The 10,026-nt window shown below is 30.6% G+C and overlaps 1 protein-coding gene across 1 annotated transcript in view; it reads right to left on the bottom strand.

Moving 5' to 3' along the window:
* Window positions 1-4,471: 4,471 nt before the first annotated feature.
* Window positions 4,472-10,026, bottom strand: part of LOC126886123 (putative inorganic phosphate cotransporter) — a 29,750-nt gene continuing 24,195 nt past the window's right edge. The window contains exon 8 of the mRNA XM_050652971.1: window positions 4,472-4,584. Within this exon, the coding sequence (XP_050508928.1) occupies window positions 4,547-4,584 (38 nt within the window). The 3' untranslated portion in view covers window positions 4,472-4,546. The remainder of the gene's footprint in view (window positions 4,585-10,026) is intronic.

Below are 10,026 nucleotides of genomic sequence, written 5' to 3'. Positions count from 1 at the left end.
CATGATATATCATAATATTATAACAACAGTCCTGTTATATGTATGTACAAAAAGATATACCTCTTACTTATACATAGGGTAAAACTCACTTGAGATTATAGTACGCTTGCTACGTACCACTAAATTGAAACCGACAAAGATGAAAATAATAAAAATAAATAGGCACAAGCCTGACGAAAAGAAAATACAATAATGAATTAAGCAAAATTAATAAATAAAAGTTATAGAAATGAAGTTAACATAAATACCGAAACGACGAATTAACCGAACAAATGAAGTAAAGCGAATAAATAATAAAATATTTGGGAAACAAGCAAGTAATATTACACAATAAATATCAAACCAATAATAAAGTATAAAACCTAATTTCTCTAGGCTTATTCCTGTGTACAAGAAATTACCGTAGATCGTAAATAAGTTTGGGAGCCTAATACAATAATATACAAATATGCCATATAAAAAATCCAGAGGTAAGCTAAATCTGAAAAAAAAATTAATTAACATAGTGCACTAAACCGAGAATCTGAAATATAAAAACCAATAGTTACTCAAAGCACACACTAAATTTTCCCAAACAAACCATTTCATCGAACGACTTCCAGATAAGGCTGCAATCCCTAGAATGAGCACACGGAGAGTGCTAACCTGTCCTATCCGTAGGTGCAGGTGGAAAGATGACAGAAAGTGGGACTGGAACGTCCCAAAGTGTGTTTCCCAAATGACGTACTCCCATGATGACTTGACTGTGGCTGTAATGGTTTCCTTAGGTGGTCAAAGGGGCTACGACTTCATATTATGGTTTCTCCCAAATGGCTAAAAAAACATTCCCAGTTTTATTTCCCATATAAACATGAGCAAAAAGTAAAGAGAAGAAATAAATGAGAAAACTTTTTTTAAGAAGAAACGATACTGAAAAAGTGACCATTTAAATGGAACAAAAACTAACCTCAGGTAACCTTGAAATATTTTGGGTGTGAAGACATGAACAAATAATGACATTGAATTTGAAATTGGAACATAGAATATGATTTATCTGAGAGAATATGAGATTAATATAATAATAGTCATCTACATACATTTTATAAACCTTAATGAAATGGTATGGAACCAGGCAAAGATAGTTACTTGACAATTTATAGATATATTGGATGCTCAATCAGTTTAAAACGTACAGACAAGTAGTGATAATTATTTCTAATATTAATTTGAGGACTTCAAAAATGTTTGGTTATGTAAAACCAAAAACCCCATTAATATACCTATAACTTCCTTAATGAATATTTAATAAAGATCGAAATAATCTACATCCTTCACTTAATGGGTTCACTAAGGAAATTTAACAATAAAACTAATATTTAAAATATTCATAACAAAACCTCCAAAGGTTAACAAAAAAATTACTATAAAAAAAGATATTATTACCGGTGACTTTTATTCAGATTCCAAGAGGAGTTGTGTTACCCACATGTCTCCTCACTCCAGACAACCATTGGTAACTTTTCACTTTACTTTTAAAACTTAGTTGAATAATAATTTAGATGGGAATCAACCGTCATTTTAGGGTACCAACTACAAACCTCACAGCCACAAGCCAAGTAAAGAACATTCCTCTCTCGTTCAAAGAGGAAATCGTCAAACTCTCACGGAACCCGAATTAAACGTCAAGGAACGATTCAACAGCTATGTTCCGTACATGCCGAATTGTGACATCACGTAAGTAGTCCTTTACGAGAAATTAGAGAGTTTAATTAAGAGATCGAGAGAAAATAATTATAAAAATATTTAAAGAGCTAAAAATGATATTATAACGGGTGGACCGTTACATACTCCGTTATGTGAAATTACTTTTTTTGAAAGTGTGCAAAAAACGTTGTTGAAGAGCTGCGAACGGCGCATTGTTATTAGCTGGATATTTATTTTAAATGTGTGTTTCAAATGAAAAAAACGGCTTATGTACCTTTTACAGAAAAAATATTCATTACTGGTATATGTTAATTATTCCAATAAAAACAATTTTTTGTTTTTGTTTGTTGAAACTTTCATGTTCATCAATATAAAATTAAGGTTTAATGTACATAATATGCGGAATTACTAAAATAATTTTAGAGTTCTTAAGACTGTACGATATAAATCAGAATGAAAGTATGGATTTGCCCGTTCAATCTAGAACCTGCTGGTTTCTCACCTTCACCGTGAGTACGTATCTTATACAGGGTGTTTCATTGGGAAACGGAAATATTTTAATGGTGAATAGAGGTCACCGAGCCGGCTCTAGATATAGTACATCTTTTGCCTTACCGACTTTTATAACCGAGTTACAGGGTGTTCTATCGATTTTGCCCATATCTTTCCTAAGCCATAACTTTAGAACCACCCTGTATATTTTTTTGATATTTGGTACACATATGTCTCATTCAAAACCCAAACGACCGACATACTAACCATAAGAAAAATCCAGGTCCGGAATAACAAAAAATTATAAAGTAATTGTGACCTTAAAACAACACCCTGTATATTGAAATTTTGAAAATCTGTTTGCATATTTGAAAAGGGCACAAAAAAGTAAGTTTAATGGTTCGCTTTAATTTTTCGGCCAGACAATTTTATGACTTTAATTTTGAAATTATATTGAATTTTTTAATAACTTTGACATTAAAAAGCAGATATTATTAACTTTTAGTTATAAATTATTAAAGTTAATGAATAAATACTAATTTTAAAAATAATCAATACTTATTTACCACATTGGAACGACCCAATTACTAATGACAAGAAAAATCCAGGACCGGATTAAGAAAAAAAATATAAAGTAATTGTGACCTTGAAACAACACCCTGTATTTGAAATTTTAAAAATTTGTTTGCGTATTTTAAAAGAGCATAAAAAACTGCGTTGAAAGGTGCATGTCAAATTTTTGCGCAGACAATTTAATGGAAATCATATTGATTAATTCTGTTAAGGTCACAAGAAGCTACCAGAAAAATGAAGAACAATCCCAATGTAATTAGAAAATCGATTCGAAATATTTTAAAACCAGCAAGGAAATGCATCGAACAAAATGGCGGACATTTTGAGCAACTGCTATAGTTCAAATATTTTTAATTTATGTTAAATTGTTGAATTATAACGAATTTTTGTTTTATTAGATATAAGTAGCAGTTTTTTTTAATTCTTTACTAAATCATTAAAATATCCCAATTCTCGCAATTCTAATTTTTAATGATGTGCATATAGCTACAAATCCAGAGAATCTATGAAGCCAGCGTAGTAAATAAGTATTAAGTATTTTTAAAATAAGTATTGATTCATTAACATTAAATTATTATTAAAAGTTAACAATACCTGGTTTTTAATCTCAGAGTTCTTTAAAATTTCAATATAATTTCAAAATTGATGTAATTAAATCAACGGCGAAAAAATTAAAATAAGCCTTTAATCACAGTTTTTCATGCTCTTTTAAAATGCGCAGACAAATTTTTAAAATTTCAATATACTGGGTGTTGGTTCAACGTCACAATTACTTTGTATTTTTTTCTTAATCCGGACCTGGATTTTCTTGTCATTAGTGATTGGGTCGTTCCAATGTAGTAAATAACTATTGATTATTTTTAAAATGAGTATTTATTCATTAACTTTAATAATTTATAACTAAAAGTTAATAATATCTGCTTTTTAATGTCAAAGTGCTTAAAAAATTCAATATAACTTCAAAATTAAAGTCATAAAATTGTCTGGCTGAAAAACCATTAAAGTTACTTTTTTGTGCTCTTTGCAAATATGCAAACAGATTTTCAAAATTTCAATATACAGGGTGTTTTTTTAAGGTCACAATTACTTTATAATTTTTTGTTAATCCGGACCTGGATTTTTCTTATGGTTAGTATGTCGGTCGTTTGGGTTTTAAATGAGACATATGTGTATCAAATATCAAAAAACTATACAGGGTGGTTCTAAAGTTATGGCTTAGGACAGAAATGGGCAAAATCGATAAAACACCCTGTAACTCGGTTATAAAAGTCGGTAGGGCAAAAAATGTACTATATCTAGAACCGGCTCGGTGACCTCTATTCACCATTAAAGTATTTCCGTTTCCCAATGAAACACCCTGTATATAAATAATATGCAAATAAAGCTCTATTAAAGCAAGTAAGATAATACAGAAAAAAACATACATATTTTTATTATTTTAAACCATTTATATCTATAAATTATTTGCAACGTAACAAAGGTAAAAACATTCAACTTTCAAATTTGCATCAAAAGAAGGCATTTGTAGTGGAACGTATGTGACAAAAATTTTAAAAGGGTTCATCAAATAGTTCCTAAACTACCTAATTTGTTCAACAAAATAGAAAATAAACAATTTTGAGGGATTCTTGAGACACAACGAAATCAGAATTTTTAAATTCTGAGAATTCTCTAAACTGAGAATTTTAATTTCTTGCAATGAAAATGCTGAGCACAAAGAAACAGCGTTTAAAATAGCTTTTATTATTGAATATAAAATATTTGATCAGTATCCTAAAACGAATAAATTACAAGTAGTTTAGTAAATACTGCTTACGTTCGAAACAGCGTCTGCGTCTAAAAAATAAAAAAAATATTCTTACTGAATTCCAAACAGAAAAATATTTTGTAAAGTGTTCTTTATTAATATTAGATTTTAGCTTCTTATTTTTTATTTCCGTTCCTCTGCTGTCGGGGATTACATACCATAAAGGCTATTAGAATTTGTTTACAGATATTCTAAATAGTTCGTTTGTGGTGCAACCAAATCATTCTCTTAGATTTCTCACCTAGGATATTGTTTTGTAGTCGTCGATCATAGATCTTTGTCCTCTGGTGTCAAATGTATGCTTGTGTTGTCCTTGGTGAGGAACGAAGTGCTATTACAACACATCATTTATTTGTGCTGCAGCAGTCCGTTAGAAGATCACCGTCTTAATTTCTGACATTCTCGTTATATCGTTGTTTTATCCCTGATAGGTACTATGTCATCACCAACAAGGGCGTTAAAGTCACACGTAATGAATCTATATTCATTTTGAGGAATTTCGTTTACTGTGCTTTGGAGGTGTTAGCTTTCTGTTATGCACATAGACGCACAAATTCTGTCGCAGTTAAATGTACAACTTGGTGTACAGTTTAACAATTATGTAAACTATTTTAAGACATATTTAGTCTGCTACATATTTAGTGTACTAGTAGCAACTTATTCTTTGGCTCTGTTTTTCTAAGATTATTTGGTATTTTCCCTTTTTATTTGTCTCTTGAAGTGCACAGATATCCTCTTCTTAAGTTTTTGGATATTTCTGGCTCTCTTGTATTTGTGGTTTTCCTTTTTCGTATTGTCATTCTTATCGAATCCGTCGTATTCCGAGACATAACTCTATCTCTATGAGCAAAGAATTTATAGTATATCAGTAAAGTGTTAACCTTGTTGAAGACTCTCTTCCCCATTATCCAGACTTGGGACCGGCAGCAGTGCTGTTAAGCTACTCGGTCTCTCAATAACACTGCTGACGGAGTTATATCAAATGCTACTAGTAAAAATTATCTTTACAATTTTCAGCAAGTTATTGATGAAGCATAAAAAGTACAAAACTCTTTATACGATTCTTAGGATATAGGAACTATAGGACATTCTTCTTCTTATTGAGTGTGTTTGCATCTAATCCTAGACAAAATTCTTATGACTCCTAGACATGAGTTCTCCACTCTTCTCTGATTTGTGCTGCTTGGTTTCAGTTTCTCCTCACTTTTATTTTGATGTCGTCTAGCCATAGTTTCCGTGGTCTTTTTCTACTACGACTGTGCTCACATGGTAATGTTTCCCGTCCACCTTTCGTTATCTTTCTGTGCCACGTGTCCTACCCAGTTCCACTTCGTCCATTCTTCCAATTACACCTTTCACCTTAGTCCCGTTTCGCACGTGTTCATTTCGTATATTTGTCCAGGGTGCATCTGTTTTGAGATGGACGTTGAGAGGTGACTCATATCTTTTTGCAGAAACTGCTTGGAATTAACTCATATAATAATATTTGAGTTATCCTCCCACTCAAAAATGTCCGGAACATTGTTGAAATATTCAAAATATCAAAAAATGAAGGAAAAATTCGATTTTTTCTTCGTTTTTTTGATTATAACTTTAAAAGTATTCACTTCCTAGAAAAGCTGTACCAACATAAAAGTTGCGTAATTAAATTTCCGGCAATATAGCATTAGTTAAAAATTGTCACCCGTGTTGCAAAATAGCAATAATTGCGAAAAAACCATATAAAAACAAGTACTGGCATTTTACGTTTTTCAACCATTTATGCAAAACTTAGGAATTTCGTATTTTACACAGAAGAACTATATGATATAGTAAAATTAAACTGTAACTTTCATTAAAATCGGTTCATTAGATTTTGCACAATAAATTTTGCAATCCAGCTTTCTCAAAAAAAGAATAATTGTTTCAAAATGTTGCAGGACTGAAAATAAAGCAGATAGCAAGTTGAATTTTTTTTACGTATAAAAGAATGCCGTTCATTTACAATTTTCAAAATTAAAATCAGTTGAACACCACGGCGTCAGGAATTTTTTTAAATAAACCTTAATTTTTGGTGCTACGCGCAGGACAGCGGTGTTCGATTCACACAAGTTGATTTCCACCAAACATTTCTTCCAATCTTTATTTAATATATTATTTTTTTACTCTATACTTTGTTGTATTTTAATACTTTAACTTCTGGCCAGTTGGTTGCTTAAACCAGTGCCAATAAAACATAAACACACACACACACACACAATACTTTAACTCCACAAAAATCAAACTAATTTGATTATTGTTTGTGAAATATTGTTTAAACAATTGCATATGTTTAAAAATAATAAACTGTCATTCTCTAATTTAAAATATAATATGAACAAAGAAAGTTTCTGCTAAAAAAGTGTTATTTCAAAGAACAGAGTATGCGTTTTTATTTTGCAATAAACAAATTTATTTATTTATATCGAAATGTACTAAAAATTTAAATTTATCAACCATTATCAAAGGTCATTGGACTGCCCAATCAGAGCAAACTTATCCACTGTCCTACGCGTAGCACCAAAAATTAATGTTTATTTAAAAAAATTCCTGACGTCGTGGTAGTTAACCGATTTTAATTTTGAAAATTACAAATAAATGGTACAGTATTCTTATATATGTAAAAGGAAATTCAAGTTGTTGTCTGTTTTTATTTTTAGTCCTGCAACATTAAAAAAATGAATTTTTTTTGCGAAAGCTGGATTGCAAAATTTATATTGTTCTGAAGCTATTTCCTTGTGGCATTTTTATGATTAACTATTTAGGTGGGAAATAAGCCACAATTAAATTAAAAAAATAATTTTATTAACGTTTCGAAGCCCAAATCGGGTTTCGTTGTTAAAATACAAAACACTACTAAAATAAACAAAAATGTTGTTGCTAAGTAAAAAAATCTTCTAATAATTTATTAATCTGACTCATTTATATTGGCAATTCAGACGTATATTATACATTCTAAAGTAGAAGACTTTAAACTGATATCGCCAATATTTATGAGTTGCGCTCCTGGGCCGACTTTACTAAAAGATAGTTCATTCGATTATATGAAATCAATCCCAACTCAAGAATATCCGTCACAAAAAAAATCATAGCATGTGATCTGTCTTTAAAGAGACAACCAAATGCAACGATGACAGTAAAATTCTCGCGTTAGAGAAATTTAATTTATTTTGCAAAATCTATTAAACCGATCTTAATGAAATTTACAGTATTGTTTTACTATATCATATAGTTTTTCTGGGTAAATATGAAGGTCCTAATAAACCGGGAGATATTAACAGAACTTCAACCATGGTTTTCTAAGTCCTGCCCTTTGCAATACTGGAAGGTTAGAAAAAATACTTACAATTTATGGAAAAATCCACGGGTTTCCTGTGACATTTTCCTGTGAAAATTAGATTTTTCATGAGGAAAAAATTGGGGTTGCGATGAATTTCTGAGTCCTGCCATACCCATAGAATGACAGGAGACTATCAATTTTATGGAGAAAATTTTTTGGACAGGAGGGTTGCAAAAGGACTAAGAAAGTATATAGATATACAAACATGTAATGAAAATAATGAAATATTTATAATTTTCTGAGTCTTGCCAACTTAATCAATTAAACATAATTATTTGAAAATGATCGAAAAAAATGTTGGCATGACGTCTCCTAATGTTTAACTGCACTTGTCCTTTTTAAAATTCTGTGGAAAATTTTCACCCTGGTTCCGTGATTTTCTGAGTCATGAAATAAATTTTATTATAAAATAAATAATTTTAAGTAGACATTATTTAAAATGGCAGGATGTTTAGTTACACCTTTTTTCCTATACATAGTTAAAAAATGTGTAAGAAAATTCGTGGAAAGTTACACGATTTTCTGAGTCATGCCATTTTGCACATATCTCAAGAATGTTAATATAAAGCTCTTTACAAAGAGGCAGGAGAGTTGTGTAGTTATTTCGTATATAAAAACAAAATTTTAAATCTGTAAAATTATTGCTGGTTGTTATACAAACATATTCATATCACCACAATTTTCTGAGTCATGGCATGTCAAGTATGTTTTAAAAACGCTAATCTAAAACCGTTTAAAACGTGGCAGGATAGTCGCAAAGATATTTAATACATAAAAAGTAATTTTTATATCGTTAAAACAAACGTACGGTATTAAATATTATTTTCCTCAGTAATGTCTCGGATTTTTACACACCTTTCAAATCTAATACCAAACTGTAAGATCTTTATTTTAAGCGATTAGATCATATTTGTATCTAAGTAAACGTCATAAAATAATAGGAAGAAAATCAATAATTTTACAATTAATTGGTTATAGTAGGGATTGTACCTATTATACAGGGTGTCCAGAAACTCTTCTAACAAACGAAGCCCGGAGATTCCTCAGATAATTTTAAGAAAATTTAACTCAATTCACCCAGTCCGAAAATGCTTCCTAAGGAAGCATCTTTAAAGATGGCGTATTGCAATTAGTATTTTTAAAATAGCTCCAGAACACTTCTAATTAGAAAAACGAAAATTGGTACACCTATTTATCTTTCACAGATAAATTGATTCCATGAATTGTCAATTTTAGTACCGGTCATAGGCGTCCGTTTAGGGTAGTGAAACGGATATTTCATCGCATAACTTTTCTGTGTTTAAGTTTTAAGCATTTTTGACACTGCATTATTAAACTATGGGGTATTCTTGTACTAAAAGGTACTCTTGCTTTAAGCCGGTAGGATACGTCAGGTTCTAGAAAAATCGATTTGAAAAATTTTGCGGTTTTTAATTTGAAAAAAAAAATAAAAAAAACTATTTACAAAAACGAAAACTGGTACGTTTATTTCTCTTCCAGAGATGAATCGATTTTATCAATTGTGAATTTCTAGTATCGGTCATAGGCGTCCGTCTTGGGTAGATCAACGAAGTCTCATAACTTGCTTTAATTTTTAAGCATTTTTGACAGTAGAGTAATAAATTATGAGGTATTCTAGTACTAAAAGTTACTCTTGCTTTAAGTCGATAAATACACCGTTTTTTTATTTCTTTATTCAAATTTTTCTTAAATTCAAAATATGAAAAATTTTAAAATTGATTTTTCTTGGAAACGGTGCGTCTTTTACCGAAGCAAGAGTACCTTTTAGTACTAGAATACCTCACAATTTAATAATATAGTGTCAGAAATGCTTAAAAGTTAAAGATAAAAAAGTTATGCGATAAATTAACCGTTGTCCTATCCAAAACGGACTTATATGACCGGTACTAGAGATTCGCAATTGATGGAATTGATTTATCTCTGGAAGATAAAAAGGCGGACCAGTTTTTGTGTATCGAAATGGAAGCGTTCTGGAGATATAAAAAAACGAATTAGAGGGCGGAGGGCGCCATGCCACACTAATGCCCCACCCTGTATAAGAAATAACTATAAAACCATCCTGCCTCCTTGTAAATCGACTTATACTAAGATT

Source organism: Diabrotica virgifera, chromosome 1 (genome assembly GCF_917563875.1).
Source record: "Diabrotica virgifera virgifera chromosome 1, PGI_DIABVI_V3a".
NCBI classification, from domain to species: Eukaryota; Metazoa; Arthropoda; class Insecta; order Coleoptera; family Chrysomelidae; genus Diabrotica; species Diabrotica virgifera.
This window is presented reverse-complemented; position numbering and strand designations above follow the sequence as displayed.